This window comes from Protopterus annectens, chromosome 6.part1 (assembly GCF_019279795.1).
Source record: "Protopterus annectens isolate FY-2018-M chromosome 6.part1, PAN1.0, whole genome shotgun sequence".
Taxonomy (NCBI): Eukaryota; Metazoa; Chordata; order Ceratodontiformes; family Protopteridae; genus Protopterus; species Protopterus annectens.
Genome location: NC_056738.1, coordinates 171,568,037 through 171,588,508, shown reverse-complemented (window position 1 = coordinate 171,588,508; position 20,472 = coordinate 171,568,037). Strand labels below are relative to the sequence as shown.

Here is a 20,472-nt window from a genome sequence, read left to right as displayed (position 1 = left end):
TGTAATCTGGCCTTTGACTAATATGTAGACAAGATAGTAAGAAAATCATTTTATGTTGCCCAACTCATAAGCAAGGGTACGGCATCGTGGTCCAGGGATGTAATAGTACAATTCTACTCAGCCCTTATCAAACCCATTGAGTACAATGCCCCCTTTGGCATGTACGTAACCAAGCACTTGCAATAGCTGGAATGCCCACAAAGGTTCCTCGCTAGAAGAATGCAGGGCTTGAATATCCTGTCCTACATAGATCGCCTTGAGACCGTACCTCTGTACTTATTCTCCTACAGGTTACTGGGAGGCAGTCTATGCCTAGCATATAGGGCATCCTCAGATCCAGCACTGATGAATCTCTTGCACATCTGAAAAACAAGCAGCACCAGAAACCCTTGATCCTAGTACTCGAACGTTGCCAGTGGCATAAAAAAACATGCTAGAAAAACTGACATGTCTCAAAGGTGGACTAAGCTCCACATGTATGTGAAGCAAGTTCATCCCTGACCCCATTCAAAAGGACTTTGATCGTTGGATAGGAAATCACAAATTCATCTGTGGTCTGCACCCCCACGTGGCTGACGGACAGAGGCCGACAGCTTGTAATTTAATCCCCAACTAACATACCCTGCCCCTACATAACCCTTAGCTACCCCTTTACTAACGTACCCCACCATACAGGCATCCAAGGATCTCTGGGACAAAACTGAGTTTTATTGCATAGCTAGAATGGTAAAGACCCTGGTGGTAGTTAGGCTAGTATAAAGCTATGTTACTGAATTGTGCTTCCTCAGTTTCCTTTGGCTCTGCCCAGTTCAAGTCTATTAGCACTTGTGTCTTCTGTCCTCCATTTTCCAGCTCTGTATCATATATTTTATTTCCTTCTTCCTTCCTTCAGTAAGCTCTCCTGTTCTTTTCTCCATCTTGAAATTCCTGAAACTGGAGTAGCAGCATGTTTTAAATATTGGTCTTGTATAACCTTAGAAAGTTGCTAGAGTAACAGCATTTATTTAACATACATTTTTCTGAAGGATTTGAAGTCGGAAACTCAAAAGTATGTCATTATTTAGTGACTTCAGTCCTGAGAGCATTCTGCTGATTTGCCAGAAAACCACAAATTTTATGAGGAACAGACCAAAAATATGAACCATATATCTGGACAGTTGAGAGGTATGCCAACTGGCACCCCCTAGCACCTCCAGGTAGTGCTTCACTTCCTGTCCTGCAAAGAGTAGGAGATGGTCTTTGGTGTTTTGGTCTGATTTCCCCTAATCAGTGTGAATACCACCTTGAGCCTCTCCTGAAAAGAGACTATAGCCCTAGTGGGACTAACCTGGTCATCAAGTAATAAATAAATAAAATACCCCACCCTGCACACTTTATGGGCTGTATCCCAGTTATTAATCCACACATGAGAATCCCTAATGGTTAGATATAACCTATAATTCTTCATATATTATTTGATCTATGATGATGATGATCTGCAAGGGGGACCCTTCCCCGGTGAAACTTTAAAACCCTTCTGCTTTTCCGTTGTGTTTGGATAGCCCCTCCACCCAGCATCAGCTTTTGGAGTTCTGTGTAAATCAAGCATGCATATATACCCTTTCATTTTGCCTGCAGTATCATAGGTGACAAATCTTCATTTTTAGTACTTAATTTGCACGAGGTGCGTGTCACTCTGTTGTTGGTGTTGAGCTGGTGGGTACTAGGGCTACATCTGATTCTATTTCGTTTGTTGATATTGCACACATGCTGCCAAGTGTGGGAGCTTCTAAAAAAAAATTCTACATTGTGATTGCTGTGGAGGATTCAATTACTAATGAGAGTCCCCCTGTTGATTAGGTGACACACTGCAAATATAGTTATTTTTTTTAACATTCTTAGCATTCCTGAAGGGTGGCATCAACCTTTTTAGATAATTTGATCTAGCAGACAGACATTTTGTAGATACATTGAAATAAGTCAATCGGCATTAAAGCTGCCCACATTTTCTTGTGATGCAGCCTTAGTGTTAACATATTAAAGAAGGGGGTGCAAGGAGCAAAGTTCTCATTAGCAGATTAGACTTATTAATATTAGTAACATTAACTGAAAAATGGATTGCCTAGACATTTGGGTACAGTAAAATCCCCGTTATCTGGGACTCAAGCAATCTGCATTTGATTGGCTCATATGCCGGCATATGAGCCAATCAAAAATCACAAAGCAGAGACACTTCTACCGAATGCGGAACAGCCCACAGTTCTGCATTGAGAAGAAGTGGCTCCGCTTTAAGATTTTTGATTGGCTCGTCGTATGCCGATATACGAGCTAATCAAAAATGGTAAAGAGGAGCCTCTTCTATTCTGGCTTTGCCTTTTCAAAATAACACAAACACCAAATATATTTGATTTTATGTCTACATGTACAAAATCCACATACCTATGATACAGGCAACAAGGTCTGACAGCCTCCAACAGACACTTCTGGAAAATTTTCATACTTAACTAGTCACAGCTCAGACTCATTTTCCATCAGGCACAATTCCACAGTGGCCACGTTTGGGGTAGATTTTTGTGCATATTTATTGTCCTGCCTAGAGGCTGTATCAGATCATTCCAGTTCCCCAATTATTAATCAGCAGGAGAAGGACAATAAAACTGTCTCCTAAAGATTTTCTTTACTGGATGTCAGCCTGACATTTCGTTTTAAAGAAATTACTTCAAGAGAAATTATATTAACAAAAGAGGGTAAGAAAGCTAATGCTACATGTTTCCACATTATAACACCCCTTTCCTAAGAATGGCCACAGCCCCATAGACAAAATATTAGATTTTTTTTCTTTAACATACAGTTCACACCCCATTCAAATGTGCCATTATTTTATCACTTCCTAATCTAGTCTTTGCAACTACAGGCCAGTTGCCGAACTTTTTCCACTAAGTAAACTTTTTGAAAAAGTTAATATACAAGCAAACATTTGACATCATTAGTACCAATGGTATCTTGTGTGACACACAACATGGCTTCAAAAAAAGTTTCATTACCCTTTACAGCTTTATGCATTAACGTTCAAATCAACAGCAGTGTGGACAGCTCGCTGCTTGCTTATTGTAAGACTCTTATGTGGATGTGACCAGTGCTTTTGAAACCCAAAGCTTTGTATCATTAAACTTATTTTGGACTAAATGTAATTGCTAGTTCAAAAGACTACTCATGTAGTTGAATAACCAAAGTCCTCATAAAATCTGTGGTTGCCTCTTTTAAAAGTGGCATTATCCAGGGCTCCATGCTCGGCCCTCTGTTGACCTTACTGTTTATAAATGTCATTGTATTCATTTACCATAACTAAAGATAATGCATTCCAGCAATATCCTTTAACTTTGATGCAGACAGCTCTCTGGCAGATCTGCAACAAAAATTACAGACATATTTCACTAACTTGCTGAAATGGACTAGCACAAATGGATTCAGGATAAAGCCCCAAAAATCTGGGGCCATGATGTTTTCAACACCATACAGGCTAAAAGAAGCTTCACTTTTAAAACTCCCTGGTCCATTTAGGAACCGCATCCCACTTCTGTGTTAGCAGAAATACTCTGGTCTCATTTTGGACCTTTCCCTGGCTTTCATAATGCACTCTGAAATAACTAATAATAAATCTCTTTTTTGACTAAAACTAACTAACTCACCATTCAAAACTCTAGCAAAAGGCATTTTTTTCCACAGGCTGAAATGCTGTATTGCTCTGCGCTCCTTTACAAATTTCAACCTCCTACAAAATGTGATAAGCAAAATATGTCATTTTGTACTCCTAGCTGACTTTCTTGCCCATCATTGCAAGCTATCAGAAAAATTTAATTTCCCAGTATAGTATAGTGACTCTCTTGTTGGACACTCTCCTCTTCTGAAGTATTACTGTATACATCTGCTTACAAATCTTCCTATAAAATCACAACTTTGTAGCTTTAGAAATAATGTCAATGAGACGATCACTCTAGGGAAGGCCACCTTTCGGCTAGTAAGTGGGTGAGAGCCTTCTCCAAAACTGCACCCTCATCCTGGAGCCAGCTGTCAAATGACATGCAAGATCAAAGAAAAGTTTTTTAGACAGGGGTGAAAGAACAGATTTTAAAAGAAAATGAATGCAATGTTAGTTTATTCTGAAAAAGTCCTGATCACAACAGAACAAAAGTACTTAATTTGAAAAACGATAAGCAACAGGAACCACCAAAAGTAAACGCTCCCAGACCAATCTCCGTAATTAATCTTGTAGAGGTAAACGCAAAGTATGGGAGCAGATCTATGCAGAAGAATGTTGCACATTAATGAAGTTCATTCCAAGAAGCAAAAATTCAAATCCACGAAAGTCCATAAAAATTCAATAAAGCTTTTATTCCATACACAAAACAGGTAAGCGCTTTCGCCAAGGGGCTTTTTCAAACCATTAACAGAAATCACAGAAAACACTACACCTTATATAATTCATCAATTAAATATGCAAATAAATGATAACATCATTGCAGTAAAATTTAAAAAGACAAGCTATTATATAAAAAGTGAAGCTAATGTGTAAGAAATATATATGACATAACTTATATACTATATCAAAATACATTAAGAATAAAAAATACATTAAATAGATGGTTTAAAATACATGGCATCTCACAACTAATTTCCTATTTTTTAAAACGGGCTTAATTGATATTTTATCATTCAAGCCTGGGTTTATATGTGCCCTAAGCTTGATGATCCATCTCATTTCATTTCTTTCTGTATAGTTTCTAACATCTCCGCCTCTCATACTAGGTGTGTTAACATGAAGAATCATAAATTTAAAAGTATGTGAATCATCCATTTCATTGACATGTTTAGATAGTGCATTGATACTCGATTTAATACGGATTTGGTATAAATGTTCCCTAATTCTATCCCTAAGCCTTCTGTCAGTTTTACCGACATAGAAGGCAGGACAGGAGCACATTGGGCAAGGTAAACCACATGTTCTGTATTACAATTAGCTTCCACATTAACCTTAAAACATTGGGAAGTAAATGGATGAACAAACAGGGTTTTCACATATAAAATCAGAAAAATTGCAATTATTGCATGGAGACGTACATTTAGAAACAGAATCAAAGCCATAAGAATAGGGAATGTTGGGATAACACAACAGTCTATGTAAGTTCTTCTCATTCCTAAATAAGAAGACAGGATTTTCACCAACTACCTCACTAATACACGGGTCAACATTTAAGATCCCCCAATGTCTCCGGATAATCTCTTTTACATTCCCAACATCCTGTGTAAAAAAAAAATAGAGAATGTTTGAGCAGAGGTGTTCATATTGACAACAGGTGTTGATTCCTGTTTAACTTGGTAAATATTAATGCCCCTATCTGAAAAATATGGGCAAGCTATATCAGACCTGTTGTGTGACTGCTTCAGTCCCTTCAAAAATCTCATCATGTCTGTATGACCTAGCCAACAATCTCTCTTTCAAATCAATCAATTCCTTTTCATATCCTTCTTGGGTGGGGTTAAGCCTAGAGGCTGTAATGGCCTGTCCCTTAATAATGTTTTTAAACACATATCTAGAGTGCATACTCCCACTATATAACAAGGTATTTTTATGGCAAGCTTTTCTATAAACCCCAGTATTTAGCTTGCCACTACTCAACCTCTCAGTGGTAACATCCAAGAAAGTAATCCTTGATGTCGATTTAGTCATATTAAACTTTAAGTAGGGTGTGAGGGAATTCACCTCTTCAAAAAAACAATTTAGGTCTCTATTGCTACCTGTCCACAGAAAAAAGACATCATCCACAAAACGTTTGTAGAAAATAAATCTCTGGAACCTAGGTAGAGCAAATAAATTCTCCCTTTCCCAATGGGTCATAACTAAGTTGGCGTAGCTATTGGCACAATAAGTGCCCATAGCTACGCCATCTTTCTGAACGTACAAATTTTCATTGAACAAAAAGCTTGATGATGTCCAAGCCTGTGTTTTAAGGCTTTATTATACCTTGGATGACCTAGTTAAGAGCCATACGATCAGTCCAGAGCTGTACAAGTTCTTTAGGGTTGACAGTCCATTAATACCCACTATTCAGGGCTTGCCCAAGGTTCACCCTCCCATGAGACTCATAGTGGTAGGTAGAGGGTGGGTTACTGAACCTATATCAATATATATAGAAAAGTTGTTAAGGCCCATAGTGGATTTGAATTCTGTCATTTTAAAGGACACAAAACAGTTTTTACTAGACTTGTATGTAAAAATGGAGACAGTGATGATGTACATTTTATCTTAGTAACCTTGTATGTTAAATCTCTCTTCACTGTGATTCCGAATCAGGAAGGTGTTGAGTGCATTCAGAATTATTTAACACAACAGACTGACTTCAGTCTTGTAAAGGTGGACTTAGTATGCTCATTGTTGGAAATTGTGTTGGAGAACAACCTCTTTTTGTTCAATGAAAATTTGTATATTCAGAAAGATGGCGTAGCTATGGGCACTTCTTGTGCCAATAGCTATGCCAACTTAGTTATGGCCCATTGGGAAAGGGAGAATTTATTTGCTCTACCTAGGTTCTAGAGATTTGTTATTTTCTACAAACGTTTTGTGAATGATGTCTTTTTTCTGTGGACAGGTAGCAATAGAGACATAAATCTTTTTTGAAGAGGTGAATTCCCTCACACCCTACTTAAAGTTTACTATGACTAAATCGACATCAAGGATTACTTTCCTGGATGTTACCATTTAGAGGTTGAGTAGTGGCAAGCTAAATACTGGGGTTTATAGAAAAGCTTGCCATAGAAATACCTTGTTATATAGAGGGAGTATGCACCCTAGATATGTGTTTAAAAACATTATTAAGGGACAGGCCATTAGAGCCTCTAGGCTTAACCCCCACCCAAGAAGGATATGAAAAGGAATTGATTGATTTGAGAGAGAGATTGTTGGCTAGGTCATACAGACATGGTGAGATTTTTGAAGGGACTGAAGCAATCATACATAATAAGTCTGATATAGCTTGCCCATATTTTTCAGATAGGAGCATTAATATTTACCAAGTTAGACAGGAATCAACACCTGTTGTCAGTATGGTCACCTCTGCTCAAAAATTCGCTTTATTTTTTTCACAGGATGTTGGGAATGTAAAAGAGATTATCCGGAGCATTGGGGGGTCTTAACTGTTGACCCGTGCATTAGAGAGGTAGTTGGTGATTATCCTGTCTTCTTATTTAGGAATAAGAAGAACTTAAATAGACTGTTGTGTTATCCCAAGATTCCCTATTCTTATGGCTTTAATTCTGTTTCTAAATGTACATCTCCATGTAATAATTGTAATTTTTCTGATTTTATATGTGAAAACACTATGTTTGTTCGTCCATTTACTTCCCAATGTTTTAAGGTTAATGTGGAAGCTAATTGTAATACAGAACATGTGGTTTACCTTGCTCAGTGTAGCTGCTGCCCTGCCTTCTATGTCGGTAAAACTGACAGAAGGCTTAGGGATAGAATTAGGGAACATTTATATCAAATACGTATTAAATCTAGTATCAATGCACTGTCTAAACATGTCAATGAAATGGATGATTCACATATTTTTAAATGTATGTTCTTCATGTTAACACACCTAGTATGAGAGGCGGAGATGTTAGAAACTATACAGAAAGAATTTAAATGAGATGGATCATTAAGCTTAGGGCACATATAAACCAAGGCTTGAATGACAAAATATCAATTAAGCCCGTTTTAAAGAATAGGAAGTTAGTTGTGAGATGACATGTATTTTAAACCATCTATTTAATGTATTTTTTTATTCTTAATGTATTTTGATGTAGTATAGAAGTTATGTCATATATATTTCTTACACATTAGCTTCACTTTTTTTTACATTAGCTTATCTTTTTATATTTTACTGCAATGATGTCATCATTTATTTGCATATTTAATTGATGAATTATATAAGGTATAGTGTTTTCTGTGATTTCTGTTAATGGTTTGAAAAAGCCCCTTGGCGAAAGCGCTTACCTGTTTTGTGTATGGAATAAAAGCTTTATTGAATTTTTATGGACTTTTGTGGATTTGAATTTTTGCTTCTTGGAATGAACTTCATTAATGTGCAACACTCTTCTGCATAGGTCTGCTCCCATACTTTGCTTTTACCTCTACAAAAGTGCTTAATTGTTATATTTGTAATAAACTTTTGTTTTTTATCCTGCTGGATTGTGGCTGTTATCCGGGTGTGTGAGCTAAAAACTACTTTTTTATTTTTGAATGCAAATGTTTGGAATCCATGACACTCATTTCCCTTGTATGCAAACAAGAAACATTCATAAACTACACTACCCAGATATTTTGAGTGTAAATATAAATATTTATTCATATATTATACTAAAGGAACAATATGCCAAGAGTGTTTTAGACGTGAAGAGAGTGTCTGACAGAGTGATGTTTATGAAGCTCAGAACTGATGGTGTAATGATGAATGTTGTTAGTGCATATGCTCCACAAGTTGGGTGTGCAATGAATGAGAAAGAGAAATTTTGGAGTGAGTTGGATGAAGTTGTGATGAGTGTACACAAGGATGAGAGACTAGTGATTGGAGCGGACTTTAATGGGCATGTTGGTGAAGTGAACAGAGGGGATGAGGAAGTGATGGGTAGGTATGGTGTTAAGGAGAGGAATGCAGAAGGTCAGATGATTGTGGATTTTGTGAAAAGGATGGACATGGCTGTGGTGAATACGTATTTTAAGAAGAGGGAGGAGCATAGGGTGACGTGCAAGAGTGGAGGAAGATGCACACAGGTGGATTATATCCTATGTAGGAGGGCCAGTCTGAAGGAGATTGGAGACTGTAAAGTGGTGTGGTGGCAGGGGAAAGTGTAGTTAAGCAGCATAGAATGGTAGTCTGTAGGATGACGGTGATCAAGAAGAGGAGGAGGAGTGTGAAAGCAGTGCCAAGGATTAAATGGTAGAAGTTAAAAAAAGGGTGATTGTGAAGTGGAGTTTAGAGAAGAGTTAAGACAGGCACTGGGAGGCAGTGGAGAGTTACCGAATAGCTGGGTAACTACAGCAGAACTAGTAAGGGAGACTGCTAGAAAGGTGCTTGGTGTGACATCTGGACAGAGGAAGGAGGACAATGAGACCTGGTGGTGGAATGAGGAAGTACAGGAGAGTATACAGAGGAAGAGGCTGGCGAAGAAGAAGTGGGATTGTCAAACAGATGAAGAAAGTAGATACGAGTATAAGGAGATGAGGTGCATGGCAAAGAGAGAGGTGGCGAAAGCTAAGGATAAGGCGTATGGAGAGTTGTATGAGAGATTGGACACTAAAGAGGGAGAAAAGGACCTGTACCGATTGGCTAGACAGAGGGACAGAGCTGGGAAAGATGTGCAGCAAGTAAGGGTGATAAAGGATAGTGAGGGAAAGGTACTCACAAGAGAGGAGAGTGTGTTGAGTAGATGGAAAGAGTATTTTGAGAGGCTGATGAATGAAGAGAATGAGAGAGAGAGAAGGTTGGATGATGTGGGGATAGTGAATCAGGAAGTGAAACAGATTAGCAAGGAGGAAGTAAGGACAGCTATGACGAGAATGAAGAATGGAAAGGCTGTTGGCCCAGATGGCATCCCAATGGAAGCATGGAGGTGCTTAGGAGAAATGCCAGTGGAATTTTTAACTAGATTGTTTAATGAAATTTTGGAAAGTCAGAGGATGCCTGAGGAAAAAGTGTTTTGGTGCCTATCTTTAAGAGTAAGGGTGATGTGCAGAGTTGCAGTAACTACAGAGGGATAAAATTGATCAGTCACAGCTTGAAGTTATGGGAAAGAGTAGTAGAAGCTTGGTTAAGAAGGGAGGTGATGATTAGTGATCAGCAGTATGGTTTCATGCCAGGCAAGAGCACTACAGATGCAATGTTTGCTCTGAGAGTGTTATTGGAGAAATACAGAGAAGGTCAGAAGGAGTTGCATTGTGTCTTTGTAGACTTGGAGAAAGTATATGACAGGGTGCCTAGAGAAGAGTCGTGGTATTGTATGAGGAAGTCGGGAGTGGCAGAGAAGTATGTAAGAGTGGTACAGGATATGTACGAGGGTAGTGTGAAAGTGGTGAGGACTGCAGTGGGAGTGACAGATCCATTTAAGGTGGAGGTGGGATTACATCAAGGATCAGCTCTGAGTCCTTTTGTATTTGCAGTGGTGATGGACAGGTTGACAGATGAGATCAGACAGGAGACCCCGTGGACTATGATGTTTGCAGATGACATTTTGATCTGAAGTGAGAGTAGGAATCAGGTTGAGGAGACTCTGGAGAGGTGAAGATATGCTCTAGAGAGCAGAGGAATGAAGGTCAGCAGGGCTAAGACGGAATATATGTGTGTAAATGAGAGGGAGGGTAGAGGAATAGTGAGGATGCAGGGAGTAGAGGTGGTAAAGGTGGACGAGTTTAAGTACTTGGGATCAACAGTTCAGAGTAATGGTGAATGTGGAAGAGAGGTGAAGAAGAGAGTGCAGGCAGGGTGGAATGGGTGGAGAAGAGTGTCAGGAGTGATTTGTGACAGATGGGTACCAGTAAGAGTGAAAAGGAAGGTCTACAAGATTGCAGTGAGACTAGCTATGTTATATGGGTTGGAGACAGTGGCATTGACAAAAAGGCAGGAGTCAGAGCTGGATGTGGCAGAGTTAAAGATGTTAAGATTTGCACTCGGTGTGACTAGGATAGATAGGATTAGGAATCAGTATATTAGAGGGTCAGCTCATATTGGACAGTTTGGAGACAAAGCAAGAGAGACGAGATTGCGTTGGTTTGGACATATACTGAGGAGGGATGATGGGTATATTGGGAAAAAGATGCTAAGGATGGAGCTGCCAGGTAAGAGGAAAAGAGGAAGGCCTAAGATAAGGTTTATGGACGTGGTGAGAGAGGACATGCAGGCGGTTGGTGTGACAGAGCAAGATGCAGAGGATAGAAAGAAATGGAAAGAGATGATCCGCTGTGGCGACCCCTAATGGGAAAAGCCGAAAGATGATGATGATTCATATCACTACCAAATGTATGTTTGATATATTTATATATATATATATATATATATATATATATATATATATATATGTATAAATATATAACCAAATATGCTGTTTTCTAATTCTTGTAATAATGAGTCTGTGTAGCCTGTTGAAAAAAATGATGCTGTATTTGCTTTTAAATTTTAAGGTTTCCGGCTTACTGTTGTATTTGTATTAGTGTGCTTAAATTCAAAATTATTGCTCATTGTGAACCCGGATCATGGTTGAAAAGGGTCAGAAATTCAGTCTGCTTATCCAGACTGAAAATAAGGGCCTTGAGTTAGGTATTTGTTATCATTTTAGTAATGAACACATTTGAAATTGTTTTCTACCAGCTTTTTTATTATTCGTAGATCCCCCTTTCTGTATACCATTTTCTACTCTGGATATTAATGACACTTTTATCTCTGTAATGGTTTAATACTTTAAGAAGTAAGATTTATATTCTTAAGTTCAAAAGGAGGAGGGGCCAAAACTATTTTCCATTTAAAAATGAAGAAGTATTTGTATTACATTATTTGAAATTTGCTTTGCATTTCACAGATGATGGCTGACATTATGTTTAGGAAACAAGATTATGAACAAGCAATTTATCATGTTCAGCAACTTCTGGAAAACAAGCCAGGTAATCTGTAAACTTTTATTTTCATGTCAGTTTAATTTTAAAAAGTGTTAAATGAAAATAAATCAGTCAGTAATGCACAAATATATATACCCCTGTTGTTCTGCCTGTTCTTTGTGTTAGTTTATCATTGACAAGTGAATAAATATATATAGCATTCTCACAGAAGAAAGAGCTGAGATTCACTAGTGAGAAAGAGTCAGCATTGGCACTTGCAGTTGTATTCAGTGAGGTGCCCTGATTTTTTTTTCTTTTTTTTTTTGTCTGTGCTTTGCAGGATAACTAAAGAGGTGAAAGGAAACTAAGTCATGAAAAAGAAAACTGAAGTGTTGTTGATAAATGTAATAAAATCTCAAGGAAAGACTGGAAGGGTTTGTATGGATGAAAATCCCAAGAAGCCATAATAAGACATGTAGAGAAAGATAGAAGGAGAGAAAAGATACTTCACCCCTTCTTCTGAATAGATACGGAAAGTATACACAAGTTCTTAGAGGACATGATCATTACACTGGCAGGTTGTTCCCTTTAAGTCAGTTGTGCAGTTGCTTTTGGTTAGTTTAGCATGGAACTGCAGCAAGAAGCAACTACAGCTTTTTGCTGCACTTTCTAGAAAATGTTTCTTTTTTGTGAACAACTGTGGAGACTTTTTTTTTTTGTCTTCCACTGTTGTGGACAGGAAGGTGGTCAGCTGGAGAATTGCCGTGGGTGTCTGTTGACCTAGCTACAGCTCTTCTTCAGAACACCTGTGCTAATTCCAGTCTGCTGAATCAGCTTAGCCTTCATGTTTGTAAGGTTTGACGTCTGATGAAAGTTTGAGATCGGGATAAGGGCCTCCCAGTTTTACAATATTAGATGATATTATCTTTTGATATCAAAGGTGGCTAACCTCATTTAGTTCCCCCTCTGGTTAGATTTCTACATGATTTTGTCACCCTGATACTGAATTCTGCTACCTATTTATAATCAGCTGTTTGATGTTCTTCGTGTTTCACTGTTGCAGTCATCACATTTGGGTTATCTACTTGCAGTAGTCCTCAGTCGGCCTGATTATCAAAGTCTTGGATCCTGCGTCAGTTGCTGTCTCATCTTCCATGACGTCAGGTAGTCAGGGGTATAAAGCATGCAGCCGACACCATTTTATCAGTCTTTCTTGCTGTGCGGTGCCTGAAGCAGAAACAGTTTGCAAGTGCCGGTCGGCCGACTCCTGAAATTTTCATTTTCGAGTTTCAGAACTGAAGTCTTCAATTAAAGCGAAGTACCCCGTTGGGGAAACTTTTTCTTGCTGTAAACCGATGTCAGTAAAAGTTAATAATTGTATTTCTTGTGGAGAGCAAATACCTCATAAAGATTTTCATTCCTACTGTATTCCTTGACTAGACCCTGACCACGCTGTACCTCTCTGTCAGTTTTGTGCCTTATTTAAACAACAAACTATTCATCGTCGGTATATTTACGCTTTTAAATATTTTGGTACTCAGTTCAGTTACCCAGATATGGTTTCAGTAAGCCACCCGAGTACTGACGTTCTGAAAAAATGCAAAGATAAAGACAGAGACAGGCCGCCTAGGTCCAAAGCTGCCGACGACACTTCTCCTAAGCTAGTCACCAGTTTGCCGCTACTCAGTGAGGCGGTTTCGCAGCCCCTGATACCCGCTACTTCAGATTTGCAGGCCTCTACTGAGACCCATTCAGAGTCCGGTATGCCGCGAGATGCTTCAACTGTGGAACCTGCGGATGTCTCTTCCTTGGATGGGTCCGGAGCCGCTGTTCAGGCACCAGCATCTGAGGGTGTTTTCAGGCCTATGGACTTGCATATTAAACCTATGCCATCTTCTTCAAAGCCTAAAACTCGATCCATGCCTAGAAAACCGACGCCCAGACCGCATGGTCAGGCCTCTATGCTTAAAAAACAAATGATAAGAATGGCTGAAGACCTTATTACTTTAATCAGGGGAAGACAACCTTCCCCCCTCTAAGAGACCTAGGACTGAATTCGCTTATGATTCTTCTGATCAGGATTCTGAAATTTCTGTTTCCGCTGATGAACAGGATTTACCCTTATCTACCTATGAGGACTCGGATGCAGAGGACTATATTCTCTCTGCTTCCCCTCCAGAGGATTTCTCTTTTTGGTGAAACCTTGCATACTCTTAGAGTGCATTTCCGCTGGAAAAAGCCAAGATTACTCTGATTCTAAAATGAGGCTTGGGGATTTCTTACTCCTGCCCTAACACAGGCCTTTAGCTATCTCCCTTGTACTGGACATTGTTGATGATGCCTTTTCGGAATTTAGCTTGGCCCCTGACTCCTTACCTCCTGCTCCCAGAAAACCAGATAGATATTATAGGGTTCCTGACTCTCACAGGTTCCGCTTTAAAAATCCTACTGTGGATACTGAGACCATTTCACAGGGACCCAAGGGGATTAAGGCTACTACTGCCAAAAATCCTATCCCCTCTGATAGAGATTCCAGGGCGCTGGATAGATGGGGTAAGAAGGTATGCACTTCTGCGACCTTGGCCATTAGGGCCTTAAACTGCCAGTTTCATATGTTAAAGTATCAGCAGCATATTATTGGATTGCTTAAACAGAAAATGATGTTGATTCCTGACTGTGCTGAAAATAAGGATTTACAGGATTTAATGCATTCTGCTGAACAAGTTGGAAAACATACTTTGCAATGTGGTTTTGATTCACTAGAGGCATCTTGCAGGGCTGCTGTTACTAGGTCTGTACTTAGAAGGCATGCTTGGCTTAAGGAGCAATCTTTGCCAGATCATGTTAAAGCTAATTTGCTGGATGCTCCCTTAAGCCAAGACTGATTGTTTGGCAGCAAAGCAGAAGAAGTACTTAAAAAGACGGAGGAAAAAGCTAAAACTATGCACATTGTTAAAGGTTTCCTGCAAGTACAGCCTCCAAGATTTAGTAGATATTGGCCCTCTAAGAATTGGCCCTTTCCTGCCTCTTCCAGGACTTCAGTCCAAACCCAGAACCAGCAGAATACCCAGGCTTCAGTCCCAAGTTACACACAGGACTAAGCACCGGGGGCTCCTACTTCCAAAGAAGGGAGTAGTAAGACTCCACCCTATGGTAAACTGTCTCAGTGACTTAACTTTAAAACTTCCAACCCCTTCTCAACTGACTGCTCCTTTAGGGGGAAGATTGCTCTGCAGGCAAAAAACTGTGAACTCATTACCCAGGACAAATGGGTTTTAAATATAGTTTCCCAAGGATACAGATTCCACTTCCACACTTTACCAACCCCAAACGGTTGGCCAGATCTACCACAAATCATTGGGCAGAGGCTCAAAAGCAAGTTCTCTCTCTCTTAAGTATATGGGTTATTCAAACAGAAGAGGAAAGGGGACAAGGTTTCTACTCAGGACTTTTCCTGGTGCCCAGAAAAGACGACAACTGGCGTCCTATCCTGGATCTCTCTATCTTAAACACTTTTTTGGTGATCCCAAAATTCAAGATGCCAACTCTTCACCATTTGCTTCCTATGCTAGCCAAGGATGCCTGGTTGGCAACACTGGATTTAAAGGAAGCCTACCTGCACATCCCAATCAGGGAATCTTGCAGAAGATACCTATGCTTCAAAGCAGGCTACATGCACTATCGGTTCCCTGCACTTCCCTTTGGCTTATCTACTGCGCCCAGGGTATTCACAAAATGCCTAGCTCCAGTCATTGCATTTTGCAGGCAAAGAAATATTCAAATATACCCATACCTGGACGATTGTCTAATTCAGGCAGAAAACCAGGACATACTTTTGATTCATCTGGCTTTTGTACAAAAGGTGCTAACTTCTCTGGGGTACACCATAAACGTAAAGAAATCACATCTTGTACCCTGCCAACAAATTGTATTCCTGTGAGCAAGCTTGAACACAACTTCCCAGATGGCTTTCCTCACGCCAGAGAAAAAAGTTAATTTGACAGCTTACTTCAAACTAATGGCCACAAAGACCCTGCTATCTGCACGACAAATACGGCAAGCCTTGGGTTTCATGGCCTCCTGCATTCTCCTAATTCCATATGCAAGACTGCATATGAGGAAACTACAATGGTATCTAAAAAAACTATGGTGTCAACATTCTCAGGCTCTAGAAGCAATGATTCCTATCATACCTTGCCTACAGTTAGAGTTCCTGTGGTGCACAGAGGCCTGTCACCAGAACAAGGGACTGCCATTCACTCTACCCCCTGCCGCCCAAACCCTAACAACAGACACATCAGGCTATGCATGGGGGGCTCACTTGGCAGGGATGTGCATTCAGGGCAAATAGAACCCAAGTCAAATGCACCTGCATATCAATCAAAAAGAAATGTTAGCTGTACAGAATTCTCTGACAGCCTTCAAGGACCACATTCTTCCAGGACAATTAATGGTAAAGACGGACAACACCACTGTTATGTGGTACATAAACCGGGGGGAACCCACTCATACCCTCTCTGCAGACTAGCCATGGCTCTGTGGAACACAGCCTTAAGCTACCAAGTACACCTACAGGCTCAATTCCTGCCAGGAAACTAAATACACTGGCAGACGAACTAAGCGGAAATCTCATGGACCCACACGAGTGGAAACTGGAACCAAAGACATTCAACATGCTAATAAACAAATGGGGGAGCCCAGATATAGACCTGTTTGCCTCCTGCCAGAACAACCAATTGGACAAATTCTGCACAAGGACTCCCCACAAAGAAGCTTGGAAAGTGGATGCCCTGTCTTTCACCTGGAAAAATCTGTCAGTTTATGCCTTTCCTCCTCTGCCTCTCCTCTCCAAGGTTCTACTAAAGATCAAACAGGACAAACCAAGGACAATACTGATTGCACCAGACTAGCCATGCCATCACTGTTACCCCTCATGCGCAGTGTGTCACTGCTGGCACCATAGCACCTGCCTCGGATCCCTACCCTGCTGTACCAGCAGGAGGGCCAGATTCTGCACCCTCAGCTTCAAACCCTGAACCGGGCAGCCTGGCTAATTACCTGATCTCTCCGTTATCATCCCTCAGTAAACAAGTGTTGGATGTCATTCTGGAGGCAAGGAGGCCTAGTACTAGAAAATCTTATGTTGAAAAATGGAAAAGATTCTGTTCCTGGAACCAAACTCAGGGGATCGGCACAGCAGCGCCCAATTTACCTCAGATTCTTCAATACTTAACTGAGATGCTTCACAAGGGCCTTTCCTTCTCCTCCATCAAAATTCATGCCTCTGCCATTTCAGCTCATTACAACACAGAACCACCCCTTATCTCGCATCCACTGCTCAAGCAGTTCCTCAGAGGGGCCAAAAACTTAAGGCCACCCAGGAGAGCACCAACCCCAGCCTGGGACCTTAACTATGTATTGAAAAAACTCACTCTACCCCCTTTTGAGCCAGCTGCTAGTGCAGAGTTAAAATTCCTTTCTTGGAAAACAGCCTTCCTTTTAGCCATCACTTCAGCAAGAAGGGTGTCTGAATTACAGGCCCTTATGGCAGTGGAGCCTTTAATCATCTTTCATGCGGACAGGGTGTCCCTCAGGACCAATCCCTCTTTCATGCGCAAGATAGTATCCAGTGTGGCTCTTAAACAGTCTATTCATTTGCTAACATTCTTTGCTAATCCACAAGACAAAGGGGAACATATACTGCACTCCTTAGATGTGCACAGACAACTTAGATTTTACTTGGACAGGACTAAACCTCTCAGGAAATCTGAACAGCTGCTGGCATTTGCAGCAGGGGCAGAGGTGAAGGCCATTTCAAAGCAAACCATTTCTAAATGGATAGGCCATTGCATTCATTTCTGCTATAAGCACCATGGGAAACCTATCCCACAGGGGATAAGACCGCATTCAACCAGGGCTGCATCTACCTCTACAGCCTTTCTCAGAAGTGTCCCTACCAGGGACATCCTAGACGCTGCTACCTGGAGTTCTGTATATACTTTCACCAAGCATTACCATTTGCCAATTTTCTCTAAATCCAGAGCTGGTTTTGCCACTGCAGTCTTGCAGGGCCTTATAGCTGGTCCTAATGCTATCTAGTTACCTCCTCCCATCCTTAGCTTTGGGAATCTACCCAAATGTGATGACTGCAACAATAAAACATGAAGAACTTAGAATAGTTGTGTGCACTTACCATAAATGTAGATGTTCGAGTGTATTCACTGTTGCAATCCTGGTTACCCTCCCGCCCCCTGACTTCTATTGTCTATACCTGTATTCTTGTTTACTATGCTTAAAGCTTTCTGGTGTATTTGCTTTTTGTTGGTGGTGTAACCTTGTATACAATTGCTTCCCATTATGGGGGACACCTGACATCTGGGGCCAGAAAAAAACTGATAAAATGGCGTCGGCTGCATGCTTTATACCCCTGACTACCTAACATCATGGAAGATGAGACAGCAACCAACACAGGACCCAAGACTTTGATAATCAGGCCGACTGAGGGCTGCTGCAAGCAGATAACCCAAATGTGATGACTGCAACAGTGAATACACTGGAACATCTACATTTATGGTAAGTGTACACAACTGTACTTTGTTGATGGTCACTGTTTAGATGGGGTTACGTGAGTTCTAATGACATGATTTCCTGTCATCCACAAAATTAACCATAAATGCCTTGAATTCTGTCAAATGACCACCTTTCTTAACTCTGACAGTGTATGACAAGGCTTCAGTACTTCCCAAATAAAATGCTTCATTCTTTTTACAATGATAGGAGGTGCTTTTATAATATCCTTTAATTTCTATGTTTGCAAGAGTAATGTTTGAGCTGGAGTGCCATGCATTCTAGTTAAGAAAGTAGCATCAAATGACACAAATTTGTGATCACCTCTTAACCATCTGTAAATCAGAGAATTTAAGATTAAAGATATTGATCATTGTTTGTATAAATGGTCTGCTGGATTTGTAGAATGTCATGGAGAAATTTGCCAGGTAAACTTAAAGGTGTGTGTGTGTTTCTTTCTGTATTGAGAATTCCAGGTGTGATCTTAATGAACACTTTTTTTTTATTTTATTAATCATAACATACCTGACTTTCTCTCTCTCTTTTGAGAATTTCAGGTGTGATCTAAAATCGACCTGCACAATTGTGATGCCCCTGTACAGGCCCAGTAATCAAGGAGCTCTATCCTCACCACTGGCAACAGCTAGGAGGAACGTACCCATTGGGAGGATAAGAGGTACACATACAGTAATGTACAATTTCCCTTAAGAGCACACAGACATCACAGTGAGTCTGGAGCTGGTTTCACCCTCTTTCTCCAGTGCCCAATAAAACTCCCCACTGGCACAGTTATAGGGTTAAGATCTCAGCTGAGAGGCTAAGCCAAGACCTCCAACACCCTGTCTGTCCAACCAGTGCTTCCTATCCCTGCCCAAGTAGTTGACACACAAACACATGCACACACTTTGAGATTTGATTTATATACACAAACACATGCACCTGGGGAAGACTGGCACAGGTTTTGCTAGCTATGCCCCCTTCAGCCCAGACTATAAGGTAGTTTCCACTGCCGCCATCCCCTACTTATCAGCTACTATGAGGCACTTACAAAGGGTGTCTAATCCTACTGCGTAATGTTACTGTTAATCTAAATGGTAGTCTGAGCAAGACTTGCAAGGCTATTTAGGAGTGGCCTTTACAGTGTCACCAAATACATATGCAAGCACTCTAAGAGCTTAAATATGTCTCACAAATATCAGCCACATATATAGGTTTAAATATATTTAATAATAAATAATAAAAGAACAAGACAATACTCAGTAACTTCAGAGTTCACAGGAAGTATTTAAAACAACATTGCAGGACAGTCTCGAATAAATAAAGAAAACATCTAAACTAATCTTTACTATATTCCTATCTGAGTCTAAAAAAAGAGTTACTGTGCCCTAAGAACTTACATACAGAGCAAGGTAAGTGTAGATGGTGATGATGATGAGTGGATGTTTCCAGGTCAAAGACAAAATACAAAATGCATGGTTTCTCTGAGAGAGTTCTTAAATTAATATCAAATATTACTGCGGGGCCAGCTCGGATGACATCAGAATTTAACATCTCTGTTTGAGAAATACATATCGCTCAGATCTTTGCAGCTTCCAGGAACTCATAAAGCAATAAAACACCTCCACATCTCAAACCTAGCAATTATTTTTCTAAGACAATACAAAAACTTCTGCCTCTAGACATTGTGTCTGCTACTGAACTGAAAATGAGAGATAACATATTTTGTTTATGGTCCAGCTGTAAAGTAACTTGACCTCAAGTATTCTTATGTTTTGCAGGGTAATTTTTTAAGTTTCAGCAGGGTACACTGTGGATACACCTGAGCTCAGTACATAACATACAGTTCTTTATAAATCATATCAATATTCACAAATAGAATAGACATAGAATTATTTACAAAATTCTAGATAGCTGGAGTGGCAGTATTTCCCTATATCAAAACAATAAACATTTTTTTAATTTTATTGATCATAAGATACAACTGTTTGAGTACTAATGCTTTACAAATAACATTCAAGTGCATTTTGCCTTTTAAGAATACATTTTTATTTAGTCTGTGAGTGTCATGGGATTTTTCATGGAGTATCATTCAGGAAGAACATGGAGTTATCTCATGCCTAATGTTAATGTGTGGGGCTGTGCTTTGTGTGTGTGTATGTGTATGTGTGAGAGCAGTAGATATTCCAGGCACAAGGAACACCAGACATTATTCTGTTTGACAGAAAAAAGAATGCAGTTCTTCCTTAGGTCTGCTTTCAGCATGGCAGAAGATAAACGGTAAGTACATTCTTTATAGACTG

At 40.0% G+C, this 20,472-nt stretch overlaps 1 protein-coding gene across 1 annotated transcript in view; it reads left to right on the top strand.

Moving 5' to 3' along the window:
• The window catches only part of TTC21B (tetratricopeptide repeat domain 21B), a 3,240,027-nt gene that overhangs the window by 2,586,860 nt on the left and 632,695 nt on the right, over positions 1-20,472 (top strand). Inside the window, exon 26 of the mRNA XM_044075355.1 lies at positions 11,590-11,671. Within this exon, the coding sequence (XP_043931290.1) occupies positions 11,590-11,671 (82 nt within the window). The remainder of the gene's footprint in view (positions 1-11,589; positions 11,672-20,472) is intronic.